Below are 14643 nucleotides of genomic sequence, written 5' to 3'. Positions count from 1 at the left end.
ATCACCACTACACGCCTCTTCATAGGCTTGGTTGGGATTCTTCTATGTGCTGTCCCTTCCAAGGTTACCTGCATATTTCCAGAGGACTGACTTGGTTGCTCGTCTTCATATTCCTCATCAACTGTGATGAGGGAGAGATCCTCAGGTGGAGTCTGTTCCTCGTCTTCCATGAGCACTTCAAAACGGTTGTGTAATTCTAAGCACTCAGAGCGATCCCTGGGCCTTCTACTTCTATGAGTCACGTTCCTCCATACATCTGGCTGCTGTGTTGGGGAACTGACCTCCTCCTCAGGGAGATCCCCTGTCTCCTCCTTGGTGCAGACAGTGTGCTCTGCTGCATCCGAGAAAAGCTCCAGCTCTTTAATTCTCTGGAGCGTAGATACACGCCCCTGAAGCTGCTGCACCTTCTCTTCCAGAAGGGCAACCTTGTTTTCTAGTAGGGAAACCAACTTGCAATTGTTGCAGGTGTAGCTACCCACATCCTTTGGCAAGAAAACAAACATTGCACAGGAATTGCAGGTGACAATGGTTGTTCCCTCCACCTCCATCTTGAAAACCTTGAGGTCAAGGGGGAAAGAGAAAGAGGCCTAGGTCCCCCCTAACAAACGTATGAGACTTGCTGCCCTAGGTCAAAAAGATGGGTTAAACTGCGCGCGCCGCTAGGCGCGCGCCGCTGCACTCCAAGCTCTGACTAGCTCCGCCCACAGCTAATCACCTGAACTTCCTGACTCACACTTCTAGGTGAAAGGTCACAGCCAGAAACAAACAAGGTCACAGCCAGAAACAAACACCCACACAAGCCTGGACAGTCACCCAAATCCAAGAGGCAGCAGCCCTAGAAAACCAGCACAAGCACACAAACAAGTAAGAAAACAAATAAGCACACAAACTTACTCACACACAGCCCCAAAAGACAAAACCACAAAACCTACAGAGTGTCTCCCAAGCTCAGCTCACCTTCTGCTCCTTCCTCAGTCACTGCACTCCAAGCTCTGACTAGCTCCGCCCACAGCTAATCACCTGAACTTCCTGACTCACACTTCTAGGTGAAAGGTCACAGCCAGAAACAAACAAGGTCACAGCCAGAAACAAACACCCACACAAGCCTGGACAGTCACCCAAATCCAAGAGGCAGCAGCCCTAGAAAACCAGCACAAGCACACAAACAAGTAAGAAAACAAATAAGCACACAAACTTACTCACACACAGCCCCAAAAGACAAAACCACAAAACCTACAGAGTGTCTCCCAAGCTCAGCTCACCTTCTGCTCCTTCCTCAGTCACTGCACTCCAAGCTCGTTTCCATCCACAGCAGGGTGGCAACTGCACACTTATTTTTCCCGATTTATTTTTTGTTATTGTATCATTTTAGTAGCGTTAAGTTGAGGGTCTTATGTAGGCTCTTTCTGGCTCCTCAAAAAGGCCAGAAGATGAAGAAGGACATAATCAATGTCTCCTTAAAACAGGACTTGCTAATAAGGAGGCAGTGATAAGACGCAGGGGCCATGCTGATTTATTGCAATTATCTGTATAGTTTAAATAATAAACATATATATGTATGTGTGACTATTATTATTTATTTATCTGTTTATTATTTATTACCAGGCTCATCTGCTGGGTTTCCCCAGGCACTTTGGGTGGCTCCCAACAGAATATTAAAAACACGGTAAAACATCAACATTAAAAACTTCCCTAAACTGGGTTGCCTTCTTAATTAAATATCAATATTTATTTGTTTTCCAATTATTGTTTTTCCTATGTGGTTAGCAGTTGCATTCCAAAAACATCTGGAAACCCAGGTTGGTGAAACCCTGATATGTACAGTGATTTGCTTGCAGGAAGACTCCCCAGAAGAATGACGGAAGAATTAGTTCAAAATAACAATAACAATAATATTAATATTTATTTATACCCCCACCCATCTGGCTGGGTTTTCCCAGCCATTCTGGGTGGCTTCCAACAGAATATTAAAAATACATCAAAACATCAATCATTAAAAACTTCCTTAAACAGAGCTGCCTTCAGATGTCTTCGAAACGTCAGATAGTGGTTTATTTATTTGATACATGATGGGTGTTAGATAGAGTAGGCACCACCACCACAAAGGTCCTCTGCCTGGTTCCCTGTAACTTGGCTTCTCATAGTGAGGGAACCACCAGAAGGCCCTCGGCGCTGGACCTCAGTGTCCGGGCAAAACGATGGGGATGGAGACGCTCCTTCAGGTATCCTGGACCAAGGCCATTTAGGGCTTTAAAGGTCAGCACCAACACTTTGAATTGTTCTCGGAAACATACTGGTGCACCACTCTGGCGAGACACTCTGTGGGCAGGTAGGGTCTCAGCCAGATACAGCTGGTAGACAGCTGCCCTGGATACAGAACTGACCTGTGCCTCTATGGACAGCTGTGAATCCAAAATGACTCCCAGGCTGTGCACCTGGTCTTTCAGGGGCACACTTACCCCATTCAGGACCAGGAATTCGCCAAACCTGCCCGACCCGTCCCCCAAAAACAGTACATCTGTTTTGTCAGGATTCAACCTCAATCTCTCTCTTGCTGCCAAGCTGCTCTTCTGCAGCCATGTTATCTTAATGTAATTTTGCTGTCTGCTGGCTCTCAGCCAGCAGCACATGAGCTCAGTCTCCATGTGAGATGAACTCACAGATTATTATGTAACTACTAAGTAAAGCCAGCCTTTCTGGGATCAGATTGTGAAATGAAATGTGAGTAAAATTTGTGTTACTTTTTAAGGAAAGATTATTGTGTCTTTATTCTTTTAAGAGGGATAATAAGGTGTGCCTGCGCAGAAGCTGCTTGGAGTGACTCTGCTGGCCCGGGACTCCATGAGCGCCATCGGGAGAGGCGGGGGGGAGGAGGAGGAGGCAGCTTGGAGCCTGGCCTCAGCCTGGCTGTCCCCGTCCCCCTCCCTGCCACCAGGGGAGACAGCTCCAAGGGCAGCCTGGGGCTTGTGGCGGCCGTGGTGGGAGCCAGAGGGGCAGGTGCCGCCTCCTCTTCTTCCTCCTCCTCCTCCTCATTGCTGGCACATCCCACGGAGGCGGCACGCTCGGTGGTCAACGGTGGTCATCTCTCCCGACCCCCATGGGGGAATCTGGCGGCTGCTGGGGGAGTAAAGCAGCCTCCCCACCCTCCTGGGGCGACGGGAGGGGCCGCTGGCCCGCAGATGCCCCTTAACCCACCCCAACCTTTTGAGGGGGTGGGGGGGCCTGGGCCGAGCACCCATGGGGGCCGGAACTCCTGGAGGCCACCCTGTTCAAGCGCGAGTTCCATGATTTAAGAGGAATAATTGGATTTAAATTTATGGACATGCTTCAAATCATGGGGAGGAAGATACTGCCAGAAATTCTAGCCTCTGAGTGATAAGAGAGTCAAGGAAACACCATATTAAAGAAAGAAAATGATACGCTGGACTGAACAAAAAGGGAAGTGAATTTCTTTTTATTTATATATTTCAAGATGACACTTAACACCTTCCCTATGGACGGTCGAAGTATTTAGAACAAACAAGAAGTTATAAAAATAAACTGTGTAGATGTTGGAGTATACACAATAGATGATCTATTCAAAGAGGTTTTGCTAAGTCTGTAAGATTAAAGCCTCCCTAAGGATGTACCTGTTGTCTTTGTCCATGGAGTTTTCTTGGCAGGGATACTGGAGTGGCTTGCCAGTTCCTTCTCCAGGTGGATCACGTTTAGTCAAAACTCTCCACTATGACCTGTCCATCTTAGGTGGCCCTGCATGGCATAGCTCATAGCTTCTCTGAGTTATTCAAGCCCCTTCGCCACGACAAGGCATTGATCAGCCCTGAGTGCTCCCTGGAAGGACAGATCGTGAAGCTGAGGCTCCAATACTTTGGCCACCTCATGAGAAGAGAAGAATCCTTGGAAAAGACCCTGATGTTGGGAAAGATTGAGGGCACTAGGAGAAGGGGACGACAGAGGACAAGATGGTTGGACAGTGTTCTCGAAGCTACGAACATGAGTTTGACCAAACCGCAGGAGGCAGTGGAAGACAGGAGTGCCTGGCGTGCTATGGTTCATGGGGTCACGAAGAGTCGGACACGACTAAACGACTAAACAACAACAAGGATGTACCAACTGCTGGAGCTCGTTAAAATTCTTTGTGAACAGTTTTAAGAGGATTTACTGGAATTACTTGTGACACACTTTTTAATTAAGCCTGCAAACATGGAGAGCGGAGTAGAAGTTAAAGGGCAAGGAGAGCCATAAGTCTGTGATAAGAAATGTGTTAATGGTTTATTTTTGGCTGACACTCACCTGATAAAGCTGCAATTCTGCAATTGGTGGATTTATTGAGCAGAAGCCGGGACATGAGTTATGGGATCGTTAAGATGGCGACTGCTCGTGTTGGACTGTTGGGAAACATCTCAGTTTGAAAAAGGAATGCAAGGATTTATGGGGAGGCTGGACAGAAAATCCTCACAGAAACAGTGACTTTGTGTTAAATCTTGTTTGAAATCATCTCAGAAGCTATGACAAGAGAAAGAAAAATAAGAATAGACTTGTTGGGAAAGATCGGGATTATATTGGACTATAATGATACTCAGAATCCTCAGACTTTGAAGCATGGAAAGTAAAAAAAAAAGATTTGGCATAATATTTGGTTTAATAGATATGTATTTGTATAATTTGGAATAATTGATATGATATGATTGGTTTGAAAGTGAAAATCTAATAAAAATTGTTTTTTTAAAAAAGTCATACAATAAGAACTATTTACAAGGGTTTCAAGACTATTGCCTGCATGCAATAAGATGCTTTCAGATTTCTGTGTCTTCATTGTTCCTTTATTGCAATTATAACAATGGGAGTTATGTGACTCTTCGTATATTAACCAACTGTGCATCCAAAGCAACACAACAAGTCTCACACTCCACTTTTCACATCCCAACTTCAACCATGAACATTTCCAATCTCTCAACCAAAGACCAAAAATCATATGACTCTCAGCCCATCATTACTCAACACCAGCTCTCCAGATACACACACCCCTCCCTAACATTGCATCTTGCATTCTACGATTTTAAGACGTTACCTGCATTACTTTCCGCACACCTTACATTTAAAGGGTTTCTGACCCATGTGAGTTCGTTGATGTATTCTAAGGTTTCCATTCTTACTGAAGCTCTTTCCACACTCCATATTTAAATGGCTTCACCCATGTGAATTCGTTGATGTATTTTATAGTGTCCACTTTGACTGAAGCTCTTTCCATATTCTGTACATTTAAATGGTTTCTCACCTGTATGAGTTCGTTGATGTCTCCTAAGTTTTGAACTGCTACTGAAGCTCTTTCCACACTCCAAGCATTTAAATGGCTTCTCCCCTGTGTGAGTTCGTTGATGTACTCGAAGAATTTCACTTCGACTGAAGCTACTACCACACTCCATACATTTAAAGGGTTTCTCCCCTGTGTGAGTTCGGTGGTGTAGTTGAAGTTTCCCACTTTCACTGAAGCTCTTTCCACACTCCATACATTTAAAGGGTTTCTCCCCTGTGTGAGTTTGTTGATGTTTTCTAAGTGTCCGACTTTCAGTGTAGCTTTTTCCACACTCCATACATTTAAAGGGTTTCTCCCCTGTGTGAGTGCGATGATGTAGTCGAAGTGTCCAGCTTTCAGTGAAGCTCTTTCCACACTCAATACATTTAAAGGGTTTCTCCCCTGTGTGAGTTCGGTGGTGTAGTCGAAGTTTCCCACTGTTAATGAAGCTCTTTCCACACTCCATACATTTAAAGGGTTTTTCCCCTGTGTGAGTTCGGTGGTGTAGTCGAAGTTTCCCACTGTCAATGAAGCTCTTTCCACACTCCATACATTTAAAGGGTTTCTCCCCTGTGTGAGTGCGTTGATGTATTCTATAATATACACTTCGACTGAAGCTCTTTCCACATTCCATACATTTAAATGGTTTCTCCCCTGTGTGAGTTCGCTGATGATATCTAAGGTCTCCACTTTGACTGAAGCTCTTTCCACACTCCATACATTTAAATGGTTTCTCCCCTGTGTGAGTTCGATGATGTAGTCGAAGTGTCCCGCTTTCAGTGAAGTTCTTTCCACACTCCATACATTTAAAGGGTTTCTCCCCTGTGTGAGTTCGGTGGTGTAGTCGAAGTTTCCCACTGTCACTGAAGCTCTTTCCACACTCCATACATTTAAAGGGTTTCTCCCCTGTGTGAGTTCGTTGATGTTTTCTAAGTGTCCCACTTTCAGCGTAGCTTTTTCCACACTCCATGCATTTAAAGGGTTTCTCCCCTGTGTGAGTTCGATGATGTAGTTGAAGTGTCCCACTTTCAGTGAAGTTCTTTCCACACTCGATACACTTAAAGGGTTTCTCCCCTGTGTGAGTTCGGTGGTGTAGTCGAAGTTTCCCACTGTCACTGAAGCTCTTTCCACACTCCATACATTTAAAGGGTTTCTCCCCTCTGTGCGTCCGTTGATGTTTTCTAAGTGTCCCACTTTCAGTGTAGCTTTTTCCACACTCCATACATTTAAATGGTTTCTCCCCTGTGTGAGTTCGTTGATGTTTTCTAAGTGTCCCACTTTCAGTAAAGCTCTTTCCACACTCCATACATTTAAAGGGTTTCTCCCCTGTGTGAGTTCGCTGATGATTTCTGAGGTTTCCACTTTGACTGAAGCTCTTTCCACACTCTATACATTCAAATGGTTTCTTCGTTATTCCTTTTGAAATTACAGATGGCCCCCCAGAATTCTTCCCTGTCTTCTCCATCGTCTGCTTCAGAGTGCAGGGAGAGAATATCCTATTGGGGTTTCATGGGTGAGAAGAAAGGAATATGACACACATCAAGCTCAATTAGTACTCATCCCAATTACTATTTATCATTAATATGTGCCTCCTGATCTCATGCCTGCTTTCTGACACAGTACTATCCTCGTTTAAATTCTCTGCCCAGGCCTCTCTTTTACGGTCCTTTCTGTTGGGTTTCTTGAATAATCAAAGTTTCTTTTGAACCGGTCTAATGCCAATACTGTCTGTTTAAGAAAAACAGGTGCTGGTAATTTCTGTTTAATTGCTCACAGGTGTGGGCTCTACATGTATATAAGGCTCTGTTGGAAAGCATTTTGTGTGGTTGTTGTGTGGGAGTATGGTAGGAGGTTTGGAATGTGGGTATGTAAAGTTGTTGGGAGAGGGAGTGTTTATCTTTAGTTTAAAGTCTCTTCTGAGTTTGTTTTTCTGTTAGAGAAAACCAACCTTTTGTTTTTCTTCTGTATACTTTAAACAGGTATACTGCTAGTCGGGGGTTTCATGCTAGGTTGGTCTTTAAACTCTTGGTGGTGTATTTTAGCCAAGTCAACTTCTGTTTGTGTATTTTGTTTTTCTACAAACTCTGCGTGAAGCGTATGTTGAAGGGCCACTGGGAAACTGGGGTTATATGATTTATCTTAGCACTCTTAATACCCAATGTTCCCCAATATTATTTCCTAATACTTTCTCCATTTGCGTTGCTGGCCAGAGACTCCTGGATGTACGTCCTCTATTTCAATGAGGAATATGTGTCACACTGATGAAGCTCAATATTAAACATCAATATATAACTGTACTTAATGGAAACTTCAGCTTTGGATATGTAGCACTGATTCATTAATGGGATGAGGCTGTTAGCTTTCTTGCTGGAGACACAAATCTATTCCTGATCTATCAAATACATTAATAGTATTATGTCACAGGGTGCTGGGGGAGGGGTAGTACCACCCCTCAGCTCTCACCTGTGGGTCCTAGATGCCAGAAGCATGCAACAGCAGACACAACCCAAGAAACAGCTTCGACAGGCCAGCTAAGCCAGGTGAGGATAGTTGATGTGTCTCAATCCCTTGGTGAGTCGGGGACTTTTACTGCATGCGATGACAGGCTCTGCCACACTGAGCGGACGAGACCAACAGTCAAGCAGGTGGTTTCTGCCAGTGCTGTAGAGGGAAGTGAGGGGCTCATCAAACTGGGAAGGAAGTCCAACCAGTAGAAGCAAATCTCTGATCCTAAACCTCTGCTGCCTTGTGTGAATATCTTCAGGAAAAGAAGAGGCTAAGAAGTAAACACTACAGTAAATAAAAACAATAAACCCAGATGCCAACTTTGCTGCCACATAAAAGATAAAGGTAAAGGGCCCCCCCTGACCATCAGGTCCAGTCATGTCCGACTCTGGGGTTGCGACGCTCATTTCGCTCTATAGGCCGAGGGAGCCGGCGTTTGTCCACAGACAGCTTCCGGGTCATGTGGCCAGCATGACAAAGCTGCTTCTGGCGAACCAGAGCAGCGCACGGAAACGCCGTTTACCTTCCCGCCGGAGCAGTCCCTATTTATCTACTTGCACTTTGATGTGCTTTCAAACTGCTAGGTGGACAGGAGCTGGGACCAAGCAACGGGAGCTCACCCCGTTGCAGGGATTCAAACCGCCGACCTTCTGATCAGCAAGCCCTAGACTCTGTGGTTTAACCCACAGCGCCACCTGGGTCCCACATGCACTCGGACAACACCATTACTGGCCCGAACAACAACAAACATACAATCTCACATCAGGAATCACAAGACAGAGAAACCAGTAGGAGAACACTTCAGTCTCCCAGGACATTCTATACAAGATATCAAAGTAGCTGTCTTATTACAAAATAATTTCAGAAATAGACTGGAAAGAGAGGTTTTTGAACTGCAGTTTATCTCCAGACCTAGTCTAAACAAAGATATTGGATTCTTATCTCACTATACATGATAAAGCTATCTTTAACCATCTCACCCCTTGCTTTTCCTGTGGGACCAATCGTAAACAGTCGTAAATTCTTCCTGTAAGACCAAATGCAGCAATAAACAGTCTGGCCCCTCCCCACCCTCTCACTATATGTGGGGATATGGTGACTTCTGTTTCAGTGTATCTGAAGAAGTGTGCATGCACACGAAAGCTCATACCAATGACCAACTTAGTTGGTCTCTAAGGTGCTACTCCCTTTTCACGGATCACTGCCTTGTCGTGGCGAAGGGGCTTGAATAACTCAGAGAAGCTATGAGCTATGCCTTGCAGGGCCACCCAAGATGGACAGGTCATAGTGGAGAGTTTTGACTAAACATGATCCACCTGGAGCAGGAACTGGCAAGCCACTCCAGTATCCCTGCCAAGAAAACTCCATGGACAAAGACAACAGGCAGATAGAAGTTATGACGCTGGAAGATGAGCCCCTCAGGTCGGAACGCATCCAACATGCTACTGAGGAAGAGCGGAGGACAAGTACAAGTAGATTCAGAGCTGATGAAGCGGCTGGGCCAAAACCGAAAGGTCGCTCAGTTGCGGATATGCCTGGAAGCGAAAGGAAAGTCCAATGCTGTAAAGAAAAATATTGCATAGGAACCTGGAATGTACAATGGTATAGGAACCTGGAATGTACAATGGTAAGCTGGATGTGGTCAAAAATGAGATGGCAAGAATAAATATTGACATCCTGGGCATCAGTGAACTAAAATGGAAGGGAATGGGTGAATTCAGTTTGGATGACTATCAGATCTACTACTGTGGGCAAGAATCCCGTAAAAGAACTGGAGTGGCCCTCATAGTCAACAAAAGAATGGCGAAAGCTGTACTGGGTTGCAATCTCAAAAATGAGAGAATGATCTCGATACGAATCCAAGGCAGACCTTTTAACATCACAGTAATCCAAGTTTATACACCAACTACCAGTGTTGAAGAAAGTGAAATTGACCAGTTCTATGAAGACTTACAACACCTTCTAGAAATGACACCAAAAAAGGATGTTCTTCTCATTTTAGGGGATTGGAATGCTAAAGTAGGGAATCAAGAGATAAAAGGAACAACTGGCAAGTTTAGCCTTGGAGATCAAAATGAAGAAGGGCAAAGGCTAATAGAGTTCTGTCAAGAGAACAAGCTGGTCATCACAAACACTCTCTTCCAACAACACAAGAGACGACTCTACACATGGACATCACCAGATGGGCAGCATCGAAATCAGATTGATTATATTCTCTGTAGCGAAAGATGGAAAAGCTCTATACAGTCAGCAAAAACAAGATCAGGAGCTGACTGTGGCTCAGATCACCAGCTTCTCATAGCAAAATTCCAGCTTAAACTGAAGAAAGTAGGAAAAACCACTTGGCCAGTAAGATACAATCTAAATCAAACCGCCTATGAATACACAGTGGAAGTGAGGAACAGGTTTAAGGATTTAGATTTGGTGGACTGAAGAACTATGGATGGAGGCTCGTAACATCATACAGGAGACAGCAACGAAAACCATCCCAATGAAAAGGAAATGCAAGAAAGCAAAGTGGTTGTCCAATGAGGCCTTACAAATAGCGGGAGAGAGAAGGCAAGCAAAATGTGAGGGAGATAGTGAAAGATACAGGAAATTGAATGCAGACTTCCAAAAAATAGCAAGGAGAGACAAGAGGGCCTTCTTAAATGAGCAATGCAAAGAAATAGAGGAAAACAACAGAATGAGAAAAACCAGATATCTCTTCAAGAAAATTGGAGATATGAAAGGAACATTTTGTACAAAGATTACCATAATAAAGGACAAAAGTGGAAAGGACCTAACAGAAGCAGAAGACATCAAGAAGAGGTGTGGTTGCTGACCTTGAGCCAGACATCCTGGAGAGTGAAGTCAAATGGGCCTTAGAAAGCACTGCTAATAACAAGGCCAGTGGAAGTGATGATATTCCAGCTGAACTATTTAAAATTTTGAAAGATGATGCTGTTAAGGTGCTACACCCACAAGGACCATCTAGTCCAACCCCCTGCTGAGCAGGAAACACCACCAAAGCATTCTTGACATATGCCTGTCAAGCCTCTGCTTAAAGACCTTCAAAGAAGGAGACTCCACCACACTCCTTGGTAGCAAATTCCACTGCCAAACAGCTCTTACTGCCAGGAAGTTATTCCTAATGTTTAGGTGGAATCTTCTTTCTTGTAGTTTGAATCCATTGCTCCGTGTCCGCTTCTCTGGAGCAGCAGAAAACAACTGCGCCTCCATGGACAGCTGTGAGTCCAAAATGACTCCCAGGATGCGCACCTGGTCCTTCAGGGGCACAGCTACCCCATTCAGGACCAGGGAGTCCTCCCCACCTGCCCGCCTCCTGTCCCCCACAAACAGTACTTCCGTCTTGTCAGGATTCAACTTCAATCTGTTAGCCGCCATCCATCCTCCATCCGCCTCCAGGCACTCACACAGGACCTTCACCACCTTCATTGGTTCTGATATGAAAGAGAGGTAGAGCTGGGTATCATCCGCATACGGATGAACACCCAGCCCAAACCCACTGATGATCTCTCCCAGCGGATGCATGTAGATGTTAAAGAGCATGGGGGAGAGGACAGAACCCTGAGGCACCCCACAAGTGAGAGCCCAGGGGTCTGAACACTCATCCCCCACCACCACTTTCTGAACACGGCCAGGAGGAAGGAGCGGAACAACTGTATAAGTGTTCCCAGCTCCCAACCTCTCTAGACAGTCCAGAAGGATGTTATGGTCGATAGTGCCAAAAGCCGCTGTGAGATCCAGCAGAACTAGGAAACAGCTTTCACCTTTTTTCCGTAGCCCGCCAGAGATCATCAACCAGTGCGACCAAAGCAGTTTCAGTCCCATGATGAGGCCTGAATCTCGACTGGAAGGGATCCAAATGGTCCGCTTCTTCCAGGCGTGCCTGGAGTTGTTCAGCAACCACTCGCTCAATCACCTTGCCCGAGAATGGAAGATTTGAGACTGGGCAATAGTTGGCCATATTTTAAGAAGCGGTCCAAGCAGCATGTCCACATCCTCGGAGGTAACAGACTGAAATTGATCCCACACAACTTGACTAGACAGATCTCTAGCACTCCCCCGCCCAGGCCCTGCTCCCACGGTGGAGTCTACCTCTTCCCGAATCTGAGCAACTTTATCTGCAAAAAACTACAAAGATACAGTCTCCCAGGTAAGAGGAAGGACATACCTCTCAATTGGTCCAGGACAAAGTCTGTATATTTTTCTGTTTCAAGGGAGGAGTTGAGCTCAGACTTTCAGATCAGAGCCTCTCCTGTGTGGAATAAGTAAAACTGAAGTGCTATTTATGTCACTGTAAAAGCATTCAAAAATATTCATCTGTTGAATAAAGTATAAGAAATTATCTGGTGTCCCGTTAAGGACTAATAAAAGTAATATGGTCTCAGCATTTGTGGGCTGCAGGCTGAGGATGTCTACTCTGGACCAGGAATACTCGCATCTCCATTATCCTGCAAGTCTCTCCATAGATTTTGCATAGTTATTTTGGAATTCTCACTCACATACTGTCTGTAAAGTGGGGAAGCTCACGCCCCTTGCCTAGAATACTGGCAATTCCTGGCCTGCAGATTCACAGCCCTGGGTGTAGAGCATCCAGCCACAGGTATTTTCTATCATGAAAATGCCCCAGACTGGGACGGCTCATGGATTTACTATCTTTGGATGATGACAGATTGTATCTCCGTTTGTAACTCACTCTGACATTACCCACAGAAAATAAAAGTCAAAGAAATGCCTTCAGGATATACTCCTGGATTGGTGTACATCATCATGCTTTTGAATTATGGTGCTGGAGGAGACTCTTGAGAGTCCCATGGACTGCAAGAAGATCAAACCTATCCATTCTTAAGGAAATCAGCCCTGAGTGCTCCCTGGAAGGACAGATCGTGAAGCTGAGGCTCCAATACTTTGGCTACCTCATGAGAAGAGAAGAATCCTTGGGAAAGACCCTGATGTTGGGAAAGATGGAGGGCACAAGGAGAAGGGGACGACAGAGGACAAGATGGTTGGACAGTGTTCTCGAAGCTACGAACATGAGTTTGACCAAACTGCAGGAGGCAGTGCAAGACAGAAGTGCCTGGCGTGCTATGGTCCATGGGGTCACGAAGAGTCGGACACGACTAAACGACTAAACGACAACAACAGAAAATTAAGGCCGGGAACAACATCATCGATCAACCATGCAGTGCAATGGAAGCCTGAGAGAGAGGAAAGGTCTCTGGCTACTTCCTGGGAGGGGATTCCAGAAGCAAAGAGCCACTTTGGAGAAGGTCTCCTCCTCCCTCCTCCCTCTCAGGACCTTCCAGCTTTTTCTCTCTTCTCCTCTCCAAGGTGGACCAATGGTTTGACCTGCTATAATTCAGCCCACAGCATGCAATGCAGTAGTTTGCAAGGATCAACGGGGAGGAGATAGAGCTTCCAGGAAGGAAAGGGTGTGGGAATCAGTAGAAAGCCCCCCCCCCCGCCCCCATCTCTCTCTGGTAAACTTGAAAGAGTGGCAGATTCCTGGGTAGGATGGAGACCTCTCTCCAAAAGGCAACGTCCCCCCCCCCTCGCTGCTCAGCTGGCCTTCTATCCCCCAGGGATGCTGCCATTCCTCCATCCATCCCACAGTCTCCCCTGCGCCCAGAAACCCCCCTTGCCACCGCTCACCCCTCGCCCTCTACGCCGAATCTCTCCCGGGTGGGCGCACCAACCTCTCCATCCGGAGGGGCCTCCCAAGACGAGCAGGGAGAGGGAGAGGGAGGGGGGGCTCTATCCAGGCCTATTTCACTTCCTTTAACCCTTTCGTGGACTCCGTCTCTTCATCAAGGTGCAAGGGTTCTTGCCAGCAGGAAACGGCAGAGAACCGGGGTGCATAATGTTTAAGTCTGGGTTCAAATCCAAGGCTGTTTGGGGATAGGGGTCCTCGTTGGGACCCCCTTGGTGGGCCTCATGTTTAAGTTAAGGCAAAAGCGCCCAGGGGGTGCAGGGCAGTTGAGCATCGCTTGAGCCCCCAGGAAAAAGAGACGTGGGTGGAGGGGAGGGCGCTGCAAAGGAGGTCGCAGCTGTATTGCGTGTATTGGGGGCCCTGAGCATCTCCTGGACCCCTAGGAAAAAGAAACATGGGGGGCATCGGAGCCCCTGCCTATGAGGCCCAGGAGAGGGTCTTTTTGCGGGCAGGGGTGAAACTAGGCTTTATTTCACCCGAGTCAAAGACCCAATTGGGGACATTTGCGTCCACACAAAGACATCCTCAATGGGGCCCTGCTGGAGGCGTCACCTGGTGCAAAAAACAACACCACCCGGCTAGCCCCACCCCCACAGCTATGGGGTGGTCTCTGTCTTTTTCTCCCCCCTCCTCTGAAGAAGTGTGCATGCACACGAAAGCTCATACCAAAATAAAAACTTAGTTGGTCTTTAAGGTGCTACTGAAGGAATTTTTTTTATTTCCCCCCTCCTCAAATTGCCCACTTTCCCCACGCAGCCTCTTTACCTCTTTGTCCTCTCTGGCCCTCCGCCTGCCTTGCTCGCTGTTCCGGTTTTCTTCCCCGCAATATAAAGCGGAGTATGGGAGTGGGGGGAGGGGTTAGTCAACCAACACCCCTCCTCCCCGTCGGAAAACCTCCCACTTTTCAAGGGGTCCTTTCGGCCGCCTGGAAACTTCCCACCTATAGACACTTCGGGCTCCTTGTCGAACGCGCGCGTCTCTAGAGCTACGTTCGCAGAGCAGCCCCTGCCTGCAGGAAGTGATGGCGCTGCCTTTGGCCTCCTGCTCTTGGGGCTCCGTCGGAAAATTGCCCCTCTCCCCCCCCCCAAGTTGCCCCCCCTCCCCACAGCGGAGAGTCGAAATGGGG

At 46.6% G+C, this 14643-nt stretch overlaps 1 protein-coding gene across 2 annotated transcripts; it reads right to left on the bottom strand.

Moving 5' to 3' along the window:
* Positions 1-2381: 2381 nt before the first annotated feature.
* Positions 2382-14578, bottom strand: LOC132591128 (oocyte zinc finger protein XlCOF6-like). Of its 2 annotated transcripts, none has more exons than XM_060268684.1 (2): positions 14283-14578; positions 2382-6792 (listed from the first exon to the last, which is right to left on the bottom strand). In XM_060268684.1, exon 2 carries the CDS (start codon positions 6759-6761, stop codon positions 5181-5183), a length of 1581 nt encoding a protein of 526 aa, XP_060124667.1. In that variant the 5' UTR covers positions 6762-6792; positions 14283-14578; the 3' UTR covers positions 2382-5180. The 2 variants fall into 2 exon arrangements, with proteins under 2 accessions (XP_060124667.1, XP_060124665.1); XM_060268682.1 differs by lacking the exon at positions 14283-14578 and adding an exon at positions 7760-8153.
* Between the last annotated feature and the right edge of the window lie 65 nt (positions 14579-14643).

The sequence above is a fragment of the Zootoca vivipara genome, chromosome 2 (assembly GCF_963506605.1).
Source record: "Zootoca vivipara chromosome 2, rZooViv1.1, whole genome shotgun sequence".
Taxonomy (NCBI): Eukaryota; Metazoa; Chordata; class Lepidosauria; order Squamata; family Lacertidae; genus Zootoca; species Zootoca vivipara.
This window is presented reverse-complemented; position numbering and strand designations above follow the sequence as displayed.